This window comes from Prosopis cineraria, unplaced genomic scaffold (genome assembly GCF_029017545.1).
Source record: "Prosopis cineraria cultivar Desert tree isolate PC_DT_omini unplaced genomic scaffold, ASM2901754v1 PC104, whole genome shotgun sequence".
Classification (NCBI taxonomy): domain Eukaryota; kingdom Viridiplantae; phylum Streptophyta; class Magnoliopsida; order Fabales; family Fabaceae; genus Prosopis; species Prosopis cineraria.
The window spans coordinates 26906-43770 of NW_026555431.1; the positions used below are offsets into that span (position 1 = coordinate 26906).

The 16865-nt window shown below is 32.5% G+C and overlaps 1 protein-coding gene across 2 annotated transcripts; it reads left to right on the forward strand.

Annotated features, from left to right (window-relative positions):
• Positions 1–6171: 6171 nt before the first annotated feature.
• LOC129295393 (4-hydroxyphenylpyruvate dioxygenase-like) lies at positions 6172–16261 on the forward strand. 2 transcript variants are annotated; one of them, XM_054933909.1, is made up of 3 exons: positions 6172–7517; positions 8163–8374; positions 15917–16261. In XM_054933909.1, the coding sequence occupies exons 1-2, from the start codon at positions 6208–6210 to the stop codon at positions 8347–8349; spliced, it is 1497 nt and encodes a 498-aa protein (XP_054789884.1). In that variant the 5' UTR covers positions 6172–6207; the 3' UTR covers positions 8350–8374; positions 15917–16261. The 2 variants fall into 2 exon arrangements, with proteins under 2 accessions (XP_054789884.1, XP_054789883.1); XM_054933908.1 differs by lacking the exon at positions 15917–16261 and having other exon boundaries at positions 8163–8512.
• The last annotated feature ends 604 nt before the right edge of the window (positions 16262–16865 follow it).

Consider the following 16865-nt stretch of genomic DNA (forward strand, 5'->3'; position numbering starts at 1 on the left):
TGTAAGGTAAAAATGCCTTTAAGTTTAACATATTTCTATTTGTGTGTTTTTTTTACCGACATATCATCAATATTCTTGCATATAACAAGTTTTTTCCTTTTTGCAGATTTTATATTATTGCTATGTAAATTCTCTAATTTTGAATATAAATAAGGAAAATTACTCTAAAGTTTCATGAAAGCATTTAAAATATGTTGAAGTCCCATAAATTCATGAAATAACGATCAGATCTCCAAGGATTTAAGGGTGAATAAGTTTGAAAATGAAATTACTGATTTGTCTTTTAACATTAAAAAAGAGATTTTGCTTGCGCATGCACGTCTTACGAAATCCATGATCAACGATACTGAAGATTACTCCATATCCATGATTGTTGATTATAGTAGGGTAATTTTTACTTCCTCATATATATAATTACTGCCCTTGTCTTCATCTAAACAAGTTGGGAGTGTTTCGTCCACCATTGCAGGATTTTATCAATAGAAAACAAAATAGTAGTTATTGGATGGGTAAACAATTTCTTGTGCATTAATGATTTCATTATTTGTTTAAGGGTAGGATAAAGCTTTCTGGTTATACCTATAATCATTTAGTTTGCATAACTAATAGGTATGGAATAATCTGGTGCAACATTGATATGTTGAAAAATATATAATATGAATAACTACATGTTGTTAATAGTAAATTCTTTTGTTGTCAATATGCTATAGATAGTTGTCGATACTGTATTATGTAGGCTGACTTGTAAGAATGCAAGTACTACTGAAAAATATGTATTATGTTATGCTTTTTTTTTCATATAGGACATTTTATATATTATTCTCAAGCATCTAATGCAAGCTCGTTTTGTTGAAAAATCTCCGTTATGAAATAAATAGCACCGTATGTTGTCAATAGTGGATGAATGTGTTGTCAATACATTGTGTGTAATTGTCAATACATTGTGTGCAGTACAAGTTGACCTATAAGATAGCAAGTTCTTTAGGATAACATATATTATGTTTTTCCATATAGAGGTATTTTCAAAATGATGATCAAGGAAGGATGTAATATGTTACAAGTTTACTGCTCAATAAAAAATATATGTCAGCAGTGTAACACCCTAAAATTTCAAACCAATTTTTCGTAAATTATTAGTTCAATAAAATTATTATTTTATTTTTTTTTTTTTACATCCTCAAAACCTTATCAGGTAGAAAAATTTCTACCATGATAATAAATAACTAAACTTCTTTCCAAAATCCTACTATGGTAGAAAAAATTTTATCATATAAATAAAATATTTTACAAATAGCCTACCATAGTAGAAAAAATTTAACATAATGAATAAGCTCTACCATGATAATTGAAAATACATTTGTAATAAAATTTTACCTAATGAAAAACCATGTAAAACCGATTCATATCAAAGAAAATGATAATTTTTAAATCAGCATTTAGTATAAAAGCCTATTTTAAGGTGGCAGAATCTCAAAATATAATTTTTTTTATATTGTTATGTGAACAAAAAAAATAATTAGAACCATGAGGGACAGACAGGATCCTCATGACATGATATTCAAATCAGTTCAAGAATCAAGAGGGACAGATATGATCCTCTTGATCATAATAAATGTAGTTAATAAAAAGGATTAGAATCTATATGCTCCACAAAATAAGATATGTCCTAAGTTGACACTAGATACATTGTATGATCCAAAATAAGAGACAACATAAAAGATGGTGTCTCATATACCAAAGTTACGCCTTTGGTGCTTTCTCGGCCAAACTTGCTCTTGTAAAAATATTAATGATGGGGAATGAGACTTAAAAATCCCAGTAACTAAAAATTAATATGTAATGATGCATATAGATGTAACTAATCATGCGATTGCTAAGTGGGCATACAAAAACATTTAACCAAACAGTATTTTCAATCAAACCAAACAAGTATCTAATTGCATGATTACACCTTATATCCTCCTTTCGTCATGCCTAAACGCCAAATCACCCGGCCAAAGGTGAGTTGGACCAAGCTACATGCCACTCATTAGGTCCAATGCGGGTTTACCACGTGGTAATAATTAACTAATAGAAATTCCTAATAATATCATATCTTAAAATACCTTGACAAGTCATGCATCATTTAAATATCCAAACAAGAATATAACCGAATAATAATATCTCATTGTAATAAACAAAAATAAATTTTGACCCACTTGGCAATAATTCTAAACAAGTATGTAACAGTATTTATTTTCAATAATTCATAATTCATAATTTTTCCAAACAACAAAACAACACATAACCAATCACATACACACCCATCACAATATATTAATAATGGTTACCTTATTTTTGAACAACAAGTTCTCTTTCACAGCTCCTCTTTCACCACTCTCTTATCATACAATCTACATAATTATTCCATAACATTATATATTAATTTTACATTAAAATTAATAAATGCCTGTAATTAAAGAGTTAGAAAGTCTTAGGCCTAAGATCCTATTAACACTAATTTAAGGTGTATGCCTCATTTAACTTTTCAAATTCTTTTTCTAAAATTATCATACCCTAATAAACTATATTTAAGCCTCAAATCACTTCTAGTATCAACAATTTCATCCTTCTATATTCTAAAAATTTCATCTAAAAAAAAATTAAAAATTTGAAAATTATCCTGAAGCCTCAAATCACCATCTTATAGCTTTAGAAATATATTCATCTTAAATAAATATTTAATAATCAAAGGTTCAGCCCTACATCTCAGATTCAACATAAATTCAACCGTATAGATCTAGAGTCTAACTCAAAAATTCTTTTTATATGAGTTTCAACCTCAAAAAAATATTCTATAGTATTTATTATATTTCTAAACTTCAACTTGTATTTTTAATCCATCATATCATCAGATTAACTATCTTATAGAAAAATTCTAATCAAAATATTTGCTCTACTCTATAAAATAATCATATCATTAGAAAGCTAATATTATTTAGGAAATAACTACAAAATTAATTTTGTAACTAAGTAATTTTTTAAATGCTAATCTAAACAGAAAAGTTAGAGCATACTTGAAGACAAAAGAAAATAAACCCCCTTGCAAGGTAGAGCAACGTGAAAGGAAGAGAGAGATGGAAAAAATAATATAAAAATGGGATTATGGGTCCCACAATTATATTAAAAAACACTATAAGTTTGAATTAATTATTCAAACTCTTGGGCCATAAGTTGCAATTTTTTTAAATTGTATCTTAAAACCTTTTATATTTCCTAACACACGTACTCCCGCCTTTTATACATGGAGACACCTCTTCTCTTCCTATATCTAACCAATGTGGGACTTAGAAAACAACCTTTCACCTTTTTTTTGTTCCTTCCACCTTCTCTTTTTTTTTTTTACTAACACACACACATAAAAAAAATTATTTATATATTCTAAATTTTAAAATTATATTTTAATTAAATATTTCTTATGTGGTGTTAAATTTAAATTTTTTTAATTCATAATTAAATGCCTAACCATAATATTATTTTCGAATAATCTCAAATAATATAAATTCTTATTATTATCATTTTTTTTATCCTCAATAAAACCTAATTTCATAATTTCTTTATTATCTAAAAATTAGGATGTTACAAGCAGCATAAGGCTGATAGCCACACATGATTGTCCACTTCAAAAGCATTGACGATGATAAATTCATTATCAAAATTTTTATAGAGTTTTAGGACATAATTTTATTAATAATCATGTCCTTTTGTATAGTTAGCCCAATCTGTATAGTTATCTTAAACAATACTGTTATAAATGCTGATTATAAGTTTGTAAATGCAGCAAACAGTTTGTTTTATTAATTAAATGTTGACAAATGTTTATTACTATATTGACAAGCTGTGAATTCGTCATTGACAAGTGTTGAGGTACTAGGTGTTATTATTCCTTTTAAAAATTAAAAAATTACAAGAACATATTGACAACTTGCTGTTGGTAATTGACAAGTGGTTATCTCTATATTGACAGGTTATGAATTCGCCATTGACAAATGTTGAGGTACTAGGTACTGTTATTCCTTTTAAAAATCAAGAAGTTACAAGAACCTGTTGACCACTTGTCGTTGGGCATTGATTACAAGGTATCATTTCTTTTACAAGTTATGCATTCGTCATTGACAAGTGCTAATATATTTGTGCAATAAACAAAAAAATAAATTCTAGATACATAAATAAAAAAATACACTTGTCTTTAATATTTTCTAACATGGATTAGGATTTTTGTAAGTCTTGGAGGGATGACTAATCTCATGGCTTCTTCCACAATGATAAGCCTTTTTGTTTTGGAATTGAGATTTTTTACTTTTACTCTTTGGCCTACTCTGAGGCCTTCTAGTTATTGGTGTTTCTAAGAAGGTTTGGGTTAATAAATTTGTCATCGTGAATGTTTTTAGATGTGGACAGTCATGTGTGGCTATTGACCTCATGCTGCTAGCATATATCTTTTGTTGAGCGGTAAACTTGTAGTATATTACATATTTCCTTGGTCATCATTTTGAAAATGCCCTCTATATGGAAAAACGTAATATATGTTATTCAGAAGAACTTGCTATCTTATAGGTTAATTTGCACTGCACACAGTGCATTGATAACACATTCATCCGCTATTGACAACATGTAATGTTGTTTCATAGTAGAGATTTTTCAACAAAACAAACTTGCATTAGATGCTTAAAAATAATATATAAAATGTTCAATATGAAAAAAAATATAACATAGTATATGTTTTCTAGTAGTACTTACATTCTCATAGGTCAACCTACACAATACAATATATCAACAACTATACATAATATATTGACAACACAGGAATACACTATTGACAACATGTAGAATTATTCATATCAAAATTTTTTAATGTATCAATGTTGCACCAGATTATTCCATACCTATTAGCTATGCAAATCGATTGATCGCGGGTGTATCCAGAAAGCATTATCCTACCCTTAAATAATAATGAACTTATTAACACGCAAGAAATTGTTTACTTGTTCAACAATCACTATTTTGTTTTCTGTCGATGAAATCTTGCAGTCGCGGATGAAACACTCTCAACTCGCTTAGATGAAGACAATGTCGGTAATCATAAACATGAGAAAGTAAAATTACCTTATCGTGATCAACAATCATGAATATGCAGCAATTTTCAATATCGTTGATCATGGGTTTTATGAAACGTGCACACACAAACAAAATCTCTTTTTTAATGCTAGACGGCAAATCAATAAGTTCATTTTCAGACTTATTCACCATTGAGTCTATGAGAATCTAGCAGCTATTTCATGAATTTATGGGACTTTAGCTTATTTTAAATGCTTCCATGGGAGTTGCGTGATCTTCCCTATGAATAATCTTTTTAAAAGAAATTGATAATCCTTTTTATAAATAACTTTGAATAAAAAATAAATAATTAACTATCTTATCCAAATTTTATTCTTTCACAATTTTTTATAAAATAGAAGAAGAAAAATTACTTATAAAAAAGAAATTATTTTGAAAGTAATGTTAGGTTGAATTGAGAAATTTTTTCAGGCAACGTAAATGTTCCTTATTCAACCGCTTGCGAAATGTGTTTTGTTCGTCCCTTTGACATCGATATTCGATATTGGAAAAAACGTGTCCGTTCTGTCCGAGCTTTGGTTTGGATGTTCATCACAATAATAAAATCTTGATCATATAAATTTTAATTTAAATGATTTAAATTTAAATTATTAATATATTTTTATTTTATATTTATTAAAATAAAAATTATAAAATAATTTTAATAAATTTTTTATTTTTAATATAATCTAAATTTAATTTAAAATATCTAATTTAATATCAAAATTTTTATAATTATATATATATTTTAATTATTTAAATATATTTTGTATAGTTTAAATAAACATCAGATTAAATTTAGATTTCGTGGAGAATATTTAGATAGTTAATATTAAATATCTTTAATTATATTAAAAATAAAAAATTTATTAAAATTATTTTATAATTTTTATTTTTAAAAATATAATATATAATAATAATTAAAATCTGAATCATTCGTGGTTCAAGTCTTGTCACGTTGACGAGCACCCAAATCGATCCGTTTTGTCCTAGCATAGCATACCTGTGGCTTATGAGTTATGAGACTATGCTGAATGTGCATCTTCATCTTCTCTTTCCGCTTATCCTGTTATGCATCTTAAGCCGCACCCGCACGGCACGCTTCCCAATTTTAAAACGGCTCTGCTAGCGCCCCTAGCTCCTCCTATTTATACTTGCCGAGGGTGGCGATTTCCAGGAGTAACGCTAAACGAAAAAACCATGGGAAACGAAACTGAACACGGAGCTCCGGCGACGGGGGCTCCACGTAGTAATCCTGCTACTGGGTTCAAGCTTGTTGGGTTCAAGAACTTCGTCCGAAGCAATCCAAAATCCGATCGATTCAAGGTAAAGCGTTTTCACCATGTCGAGTTCTGGTGCTCCGACGCCACCAACACTGCTCGCCGCTTCTCGTGGGGTCTCGGCATGCCCCTTGTAGCTAAATCCGACCTTTCAACTGGCAACTTCACTCACGCTTCCTATCTCATCCGTTCTGGCGACCTCTCCTTCGTCTTCTCTGCTCCTTACTCGCCATCCATCGCCGCCGCCGAGCACCTCGAACCCAACTCGACTGCCTCTATTCCCACTTTCAACCGCGAATCCTGCCTCGCTTTCATGGCCTCCCACGGCCTAGCTGTTCGGGCCATTGCAGTTGAAGTCGAGAATGCAGAAATTGCATTTAATGCCAGCGTTGCCCATGGCGCCAAGCCATCGGCCTCCCCGGTGCTCCTGGATAACCGAGTTATTGTATCCGAAGTTCTCCTCTACGGCGATGTAGTGTTGCGATACATTAGCTACAACGATCGGTCCCAAGTATCAGACCCGAGCCCTAATTATTGGTTCTTGCCCAAATTTGAACCCGTGGAGGAGCTCTCGTCCTATCCGCTGTTGGATTACGGGATTAGGCGCCTCGACCATGCGGTGGGTAACGTGCCGGAACTGGCTCCGGCTGTGAATTATGTGAAGGAATTTACTGGGTTTCACGAGTTCGCCGAGTTCACAGCGGAGGACGTGGGCACGAGCGAGAGTGGCTTGAACTCGGTGGTTTTAGCGAACAATGATGAAATGGTTTTGCTGCCTCTGAACGAACCAGTGTTTGGGACGAAGCGGAAGAGTCAAATACAGACATATTTGGAGCACAACGAAGGAGCAGGGTTACAGCATCTAGCGCTTGTGAGTGAAGACATATTCAGGACTTTGAGGGAGATGAGGCAGAGAAGTGTCGTAGGTGGATTCGAGTTCATGCCTTCGCCACCTCCAACGTATTACAAGAATTTGAAGAATCGAGCTGGTGATGTATTGACGGATGAGCAGATTAAGCAGTGTGAGGAGCTGGGGATTCTGGTAGATAGAGATGATCAAGGAACTTTGCTTCAAATTTTCACTAAGCCTGTTGGAGATAGGTAACTAGTCTCATCCCTCTTCTTGTTTGAGAATAACACAGTAGTGCTTTTTTCTTGGGGACTGAATTTATCTTGATGTTGGTGATTTATACAACATTTAATTGAAAGAAGGAAACTTGCATTAGCAGAATTGTCAGGTAAACTAACCTTTATCTATGTTGAAAAGTTCTACTATGAAGCACTAATACCAACGTTATATAGACACGTGATGCAATAAGATGTGCTGTATTAAAATACTGTTTATGAGTGCTGGAATTTGTAGCATGTGTATAATTTAGAGAGACAAAAAGAGATAAAGAGTGCAGGGAGAGGAAGCAAGTGCCGTCTACATTTACTCTTTTTGGATCAATCTCTTTGATTGTAAGAGCACATAACTGTACAAACTTTAGTGCTTCATAGGAGTGTTGGGATGTGCTTGGCCGGAATAAAGTAGGGTGGCAAGGATCCTAGAGGAGATACAGGCGGTTTGCGAATATTGTGTCTTGATAATATCTGCTATTTCAAGCTTGTTCCAGTCATCTAACACTTTTTTATATGTTACTTATCAATATCTATTCATCATTCAACCCTCTGAACTTCTCTATTGGATGAAGATTATGTAAGATGACACTGAGTTAAAAGGTTTTTTCTGTGTTGAATGGGCAGGCCAACCATTTTTATAGAGATAATTCAGAGAGTTGGGTGCATGCTGAAGGATGAGGAGGGGAAGGTATATCAAAAGGGTGGATGTGGAGGCTTTGGAAAAGGAAACTTCTCTGAACTGTTCAAGTCCATCGAAGAATATGAAAAGACACTTGAACTTAAAAGAGTAGCAGAACAAACTCCTGCTTGAAAGCTCATAGTGATTTCAGGACGAGGTATTTCTTGAAGCTGTAATCACCGTGTTACTGTGTAAACAATTGGCTTAAGGAAGAATAAATACTATATGAGCACTGTCTTCACTTCTAGAAATGATGGAATATGAATATATGATATTCTGTGTTAATAGACAGTTATTTCATTTCTTGCAATGTTTATGAAGAAATATACGAACTGCCCACCTTACTATATTTATAGATAAACAAATACTGCAATTTGGATTGTATGATAGGAGTCACGAGAGATTGGGAAATAAATTAATCTGACGTGCTACTTAATTAGCACTAGTCCGCAAGTTGCTTAGAATAGTTGATGGAGTACATGCTGTTTGCCTTTGGAGTACATTCTGGTAGCACCATGTGAATTTTTTTTTTTAGGGGGGGGTACACACAATATGTAGAAGTTTTTACTTGTTCCATAGTGTTTCTAATCTTATTTCCGATAAAAATAGCTAACGCATAACAGACCTTTTCCATCTTCCTTACAATCAACCGGAAAAAGTCTGAGCGGAATGCCTCAAGAGTCTTGAGATTTTACATTCATAAACTTCTAGCTTGTGAGGGAGACCAAAACATTATGGAAGAGTTTCTGGAACAAAATTGCGACATTGGAGTGAAAACACCAGAATCGGTAAAATTGCCAGAAAAATCGAAGAAAAGCAGTAACTTTGGGTTGCATTGATATGTTGTCCGTCAACAAGGAAATTATTTGAAAGTCAGCTTTGTCAATCAACATAATTTATAGCTGTTGATATTACTAGACTATACTTGAAATTTACCTTAATGGTTTAAAATTTGCGAGTGAAAATAGTCCTTGACGTGGTCAAGAATTCAATCCTCACCAATCTCATTGAGTGTGGTGAGCTTGTTCGATGTTTATGGTAATACTATTCACGTGTTTTAACAGATAAACCTTGTGTTGAAAGTTGAAATTTTTTTATAAAAACATTCACGTGCCTTCACTTAACATATAAATTGTGTTGAATCTTAGAATGGTCATCAACAATGCCCTACCTAAACTTTTATTTTCATCATTTGTATGCATCCCTAACCTTTTCTTTCGCTCTGACTACGGCTGCTTCTAAGATCACATCATGTTCTCTAGCTTTTGCCAGCTCGGATCACCACATGTTAGTCCCTTAAATCTGAATAGGAGCGCGTCTCTGCTTAACTGGTACCTTTCTTTACTTAAGCCCACAATCTTTTCTTCAGACTCTTTTAGCTACCAAAATTATTGAAGATAAAATGGACACATCAGAGAATTTCAGTGTCTGGCTGAGGGTTTGTCATCCATAATTTGTTACTGAAACTCGTTCGAGTTTACACCATTCAATACACTAAAAAATTTTACGCCATTCAATGCACTCACGGAGAAATCTTTAAGGTGCACCATGGTAGCATATCTTCTGCTTGGAAATCTGAAGTTGCATCTCTGACTCTTCTTTTCTCCTCCAAAAACCGTTTTCCATTTCCATACATGCAACTTGCCTATGCTCATCCATGGTATGAGCTGCAGGTGCTACTCTTCAGCAGTGTCAGATGGTTTCTCTGCTGTCTCTGTTACTGTAGAATCACATGCTCGAATGCCACAAGCCAAATTCTGCAGTTCCTCATCCTTAACTTTCCTGTACAAAGTGTAGCTCCATGAAAACCGAGTCCAATGCTATACAGAGCAACATAGACACAAGAAGAATAAGACGTCCATATGCACACTTAAACAACTTTTCTTGGTTTATATACCTAATCCCCCATTCTTCCTTAACATCTTCAGCACTAGGTTTGTTTTCCTTTCTAGTTACCTTGAGCAGCACAAATATACAGAGCTGTGTCTCAGACTACTTTAGTAAGTACAAAATTCTCAGGCATCATTTGGATTGATAGATTTGGATTTGAATTTTAGGTTTAAAATTTCACATTTCAAAAGAAGAAGAGAGATAAGTTGAGACTCGAAGTGAAAACGGAAAATTAAGAGTCATGGGTTTAACTCTAATTTTCAATTGGAAGAGAGACAAGAACATGAGCTAAGAGAAGGTGGAAGCACCAACAATGAGAATACAAAGAAAACAATATATTTGAAATGACTGAAATTTTGGTATTAAAAAAAAATTAAAATTACAAATAAATTTAATGATAGATAGATTTGAACGGAGGGAGGGAATGTAGGCTAAGCAACAGCAATAATTCAGAGAAGGAACTGATCAGGGCCTCACTGTATAACGTGAATGATGATGAATGACTCAGTATAACAGGGGGAAAGAGGGAAGGAAAAACAGGACTCAATCATAATTTATACCTTCATGACCGGTAAATCATCCATAGGACCATTAGCTCGCGCATTTCTAAGAGAGCTTTACGTTGCTGCTTCATTTTCTTTAGAGCAATCCAAATTAAAGCAGTTGAGTTGGCTGCATCGACAGCTGTTGCAACAGCTCCTAGCTTGGCAGAACCATTTTACCTCAGAGAATTCACAACCTCTTTATGTGCTTTGAGAACCAGCTGAGTTGCACTAATGTTTGAGGAGACAAACATATAGTTACAATTTACATTTACATATGGGAAAATTTTACTGTGGTCCTCTTGACCAAACTTATCGACAGTCAAACCTTTTAAAATTTTGAAATATCAATTTAGTCCCTGTGGCTTCTACTTGGGTTAAATTGAAATTAAGTTTTTAAAGAAAATAACACAAACAATCCCAATCCCTTATGTCAATTGTTTATTCACACAACATTTGTTCATTTTCTTTACGCAAGTTATTTATGTGCTTAGCTTCACTTATTTATATTCATAGTGATATTATGCTATTAGTAAAAGTTGTAAATTTTCCCTGCTTTAGTTGTTTTTTTTTCATATATTAGTTGTTTATTTTGTTTACATGAGTTATTTTTATACCTAGTTTCATTTATTTATATTCATATTGGTGTTATGCTATTAATGATAGCTGAAAATTTTTCTTGCGTTAGTTATTAATTTTTCATACATCAATTGTTCATATTTCCTGCATGAGTTATTCATGCGTTTAGTTTCACTTGTTTATATTTATATTCATGTTATGCTGTTAATGAGAATTACAAATTTCCTCTATGCTAGTTGTTTTATTTTCTATACATTAGTTGTTTATTTTCCTTTCCCACCTAATGAGATAAGGCTTTTTGTTATTTATTTTCCTTATGTTAGTTATTTTTATTTGAGAGGATTGGGGTCATTTGTATCATTTTTCTCAAAAAATTAATTTTAATTTAACTCAAGTGGAACTCATAGGGATTGAATTGATGTTTTAAAATTTTATAGGATTTGACTATCAATAAGTTTGGTTAAGGGTTATAGTAAAATTTTCCCTTTATATATTGTTATAACGACGATAATATGAGATAGAGGTGTACATGAGCTAGGCAGGGGTTCACCCTAGCCTGATGCCCGACCCTATATACATATTGAGGCATTGGGCCGCCCGAATGCTTAGGCTGGATTTTTAAATATAAAAAAAATTATTAAACAATACAAAATTTAATTAAAAATATTTAAAATTGATTATTTATAAAAATAATGTTGGAATTTAAAGTAATAATTTTTTAAATTGTATATAATTAAAAATTATTTATTATTTTCACATGATAGAAAGTAAAACAATCAATTTTAAATATTTAAATGATTAAAAATTAAAATTATAAAACATATTCATGATGAACATAAAAAATAATATAATGAATAAGAAAATTAAATAAAAATAATATTATAAAATAATTAAGTTTTGACAAAAAAATTGAAAAAATAATATAACAGATACATATTTTGGACTTGGTAGGGTTGACCCTAGCTTGGTACCTGGCCTGGTTAGCCCAACTGGCTCGAGCAGAATCGAGTTGACTGGACTTTTGGGCCACCTGAACAGCCCTAATGAAATACCTGTGAATAATAAGGAAAAAAAATGGTGACAAACTGGCTTAACCCGTTTGTCTGTTAAAATTGATGGGTTGGGCTAACAAAAATCGAGCTTTTTTTTTTTTTTAAAAAGGGATAGGTTAGCCTGTATGTTGTCTTGCAAAAATCGCAGACTATACAACCTGAGGGTTTGCTTTTTTGAAAAAAAAAAAGATTATTTTCATTAGCTATTGTTTATTAGTACTTTTTTTTTTGGGGGTGAAACTCTTATTTTTAAACAAAAAGATGTTACCTTCCCTTAAGTTTGTTTCCTTTGACCAAAAAAAGATTATCAGTAGAGCTTCCTGTCATGGATTGAACAAACCTTTCTAACTTTGACAATCTAAGAAATGAAGTAAAGCTTTTCCTTACACTGTTAATATAGAACGACGTTTCTGCTTCACAGTAAGAATTAGGATCATTCATGTGCATGCAATTAATTAACTCAGAATATTTTATGTATGTAAACGCTATTTGCTTTTGGAGTATGTTCTGGAAGAAATGTCTAGTTAAGATTTTATACTTGTTCCTCACCGTTTCTGGTATACTCATCTCCAAAAAAAACATATGGCTATATAACAATCATTTTCCATCTTCTTGATTTCAATCAACGGACCAGTAGAAATGAGCTGAAAGCTTAAGTTGGATGGTATTGGATGGATTAATAAAAAAAATAAAATAGACTAAAATAAAATTATATATCAATAGAGGTTAGAATAATAGAATTATGATCGTATGTAAGAAATCTCTCTTAGATCCATTTTTAGTGCTCATTGTAAAATCCCAGTTTTTAATTCCTTGATTAATTAAACCTAATTAGGGTAATTAAGTAAGTTGAGGTGGTGTGTGGCCAGGGAGGTCTAATAATCATGTTTGATTGTATTCCAACCCTAATTGTGGGTTCGGTATCAAGTCGAGCTACTTGGATATCAAGAGGAGAAGAAAATGAAGAAGAGTTAGTGTTGCTATGCCACATGTCACGGCGTGGAGATCATTTGCTGCGGCGCACAAATACTTTTGATTTAGTGAGGACCTCTCTATGCTGGCGCATGGCCATTTTTTGCTAACATTAGTTGTGAAAATGAGACAGAAATAGAGAGAAAGAAATAGAAAGTGAAAGGGACGAAATAAGTAGAGCTGAAAAAATGGGCCGAGCTTGTAATGTTAGCCTGTTTAAGCCCAATAATTATTAGGGTCGGGCTTGAGTTTTAGAGTCTCAAAATAGAATGCGTACTTATAAGGGTAAGCCCTAATGGGCTGAGGGCTTAAACGGGTTGGCCCTATACGGCCAAGGGCTAGCCCATTTAGGCCCATTTATTTATTTATTTATATTTTAAAATATTATTTATTATGACAATATTATTGATATTTTTAATAATGTTTCAAATATTTAGTTGTTATAGTAGTTTTTTTAGAATTAAAATTTACATAATACTTTAATTTGTTTAATATTTTTTTGATAAAGTTTGATTTGTTTAATTCTAGACAATGATATATCTGGACAAAAAAAGTAATTTTTTGATCTAGTTTAGATTCTAGACAATAATGTGATTCATATTACGTATGTGTGTTAATATTTTTAAATTATATTTTTTTAATAATAGATTATTTTTATATTACATGACTTAAATTAGGAATTTATAAATTTTAATGTTTTATTGTTTGAAATAAGGGAATTTTTGCATAATCAATATGTTGTTAATATTAAGAATTAAAATGTTGTCTATGTGATTTAATAATGAAGTAAGATTTAATATTGTAATGGAATGAATGAATTATTTTTAGTTTTAAAAAATCAAAACAAAAGTAAAAGGGCTTGAAGCCCACAGGGTTGGCCCTAAGCCTGTTATGTTTAGGGCCGGGCTTTAGATATAAGGCCCTCAAAGGAAACTCGAGTTTAAACGGGCTGATCCTTTTAGACTCGAGCTCGTCAAGGGCTAGCCCTTTAAGGCTAGATCAGCCCGTTTTTTCAGCTCTAAAAATAAGCTCTGTTAGGATTTACTTGTGGATGATATTGGGAGTATTTTGAAGGCTACAAATACACAAGGTAAGTATCACACCTATTAATTTCCCCATTTCTTCCACATTTATGAGTTTATGGTTAGGGTTTGATAATAGAAGTGGATTTTCGATCTATATAAATTATAGATATGAATTTATTGACTTAAATGGAGTTAATGGGAGTAGATTAGAGTATCTAAATCTAGATATAATAAATTTTGGTATCTTGGGTTGTTGGGCACCATTGATATCCAAAATTTGCATTTAATATGGGTAGTTGAAAAAATGTGATGCCATTAATAAGAGTTTAATGGCTCATTAATGCTATTGGGGGATTGAAGATTGATAATAAATACAATGGATAGGCTAAAATTCATGTAGAGTAGGCATTGGGAAATTTAGAAGTGAAGATTGAGGGTTTAATGCTTGAGTTAGTAATGTTGATGAAATTTAACTTAGTTAATTGTAGTTTTGGCTCTTGGTCACCTATTTGGCTTGGAAATTCAAGCTTAGAAGCTAGTAGATTGAGGGGTAAGCCTTTAACCTCTTAGAAGTTTGAGATAACTGGGAAAATTCTACTTTGAATAATTATATTTTAATTGATTGTTAAATGTAAATTATGAATGTTACACGCATGGGATTGATTTTCAATGTAAAACCATGTGTTAGTTTCAATGAGTGTATGAAAATTTGAATGTGTATAATGTTATTTTTGGCTGGAAATGCAAAATGTGAAGTCAAGAGGGTTTTTAAACTATGAACATGCTTATGCTTTTAGAAAATGAATGTGATGTTGAGTAGAGGTAAATGTGTGTTAATGATAATGGATTTTGAGATAAGTGAGAATAATGATGAGAATCCATATTTGGGTAGCGCACGGTTATGAGCCCAACATGATTGTTGTGATAATGACTAAATGAAAATGAAAATGTGAAAATGAGTGAGAATTGATTATGGCATGATCAGTGGCAGGAGTTCACTTAGAGATTGGGAGTAGAGAAAAAAAATCTATATGGTATTTAGGTTGGCCTCCGGTGCATAAAGTTATAACCTTGTCTCACAGTTTGGAGAGGTATTGTTCCATAGTTTGTCGAATGACTAGAACCTAACTATCTCCATTAGTTCAATGAGAAGAATAATCTAGGGTATGAAACACCCTAAAATTCAAGAATGGAAAAAGTCGTGGTCCGAGGGTAAGTCATGTGATCTTTGATCGGGTCACACCTCACGATTGGTGAGCTTAGGTAGTCTAGTCACACAGATGGAGCCCTATTCGGTGTTATAGCCTACGGTTTTAGTCTGAGGAAATAAGGAGGGTATAAGTTAGTTGATCATTGCCTAAATAAATATATGATGTGTCACACGTGTTAAGTTGTGGCAAGTCGCGTGAATAATTGGTCATGGTCACATATTTGAGAATATGGTGACAATGCACATAGTATATGTGAGATAAAGATGTTATTGAATGAGAAATGACAAGTTATGATATGTGTGAGCATATTTTACATACTTGATTTCATATGCATATGCTTAGTTTATAATTGATATATAACTACATAGGGTAGGTTTTACCTTGGTTACTGAATGGCTAGATTCATCCCTTCATTTAACACTTTTCAGGCTCTAGCTCTGGTGCTGAGAGGGAGAAGACTCAAAAGGTTAGGAATTAGTATATTCCTATTGTATGCTTCTAGTTTAGATTTATTTTGTGTAATAGTATATGATTGTTAATTCTAGATTTCATGCCATCACATTTGCACTATGTTGTTATTACAAACGTCTGATTGGTATTTTGGGCCTTGAGAATTTGTGTATGTTGTGATATATATGTTAATAGGGCCAAAATACTAATATAAGTGTAGAAATGAAGATTTGAACATGTTTTGTTTGATTTGGGTGCAATAAAATGGAAAATTGCCTCCCCCTTTGTTTTTGTAAAAGGGGTTGAGGAGTGAAATTTTGTTCTATTGTTGTTTAAGTATGTGTGACATGTTATATTGGTAGTCCTAGGTCTAATAGATATGATCCAAGTGTTAGGAAAGGCTTTTAGCACTTGTTGAGAGTTTTGGACACCTATTTTGTGTGAAAGTTGTGAAAAGCAGTCGCATTGTGTTTGGGTGTTCAACTTCCTAGTGTGACTTGTTTTGAAAGTAAAATCCATGCCATTAGCTAGTTTGTGTAAAGAGTTTTTTATAGACACCTAGATCACGTCATTTGGACATCGGATGGAAAATCAAGGTGTGTCGGAAGTTTCCCCAATTTTATTGTCAAATGAGAACAGAATTTACTGATTTTTTGTGCAACATGCTGCGGCACATGGCACTGGAGCCACAGCATGTGGCATAGAGAACAACACGCTACGGCGCAGCGTGCACAAGTTGTGGCATATTGCCCTATGTCACAACATATGTTTTATTTTTCAATTGTTTTCGAGTTCTTTCACTCTTCTGAGGTATCTCATGCTTCCGTAACTTATTTTTATTCTAATTTAAGGGGTTATGATAGTTTTGAACTTATTTTGATTATAAAAATTTGAGATCCCTTGATTTTTTGATTACCATGAGTTTAA

Coding starts and splice junctions, on each gene's coding strand:
- LOC129295393 (XM_054933909.1), top strand. CDS start 6,208: ATGCATCTTAAGCCGCACCCGCACGGCACGCTTCCCAATTTTAAAACG. Junction 7,518..8,162: donor ACTAAGCCTGTTGGAGATAG/GTAACTAGTCTC, acceptor TTGAATGGGCAG/GCCAACCATTTTTATAGAGA.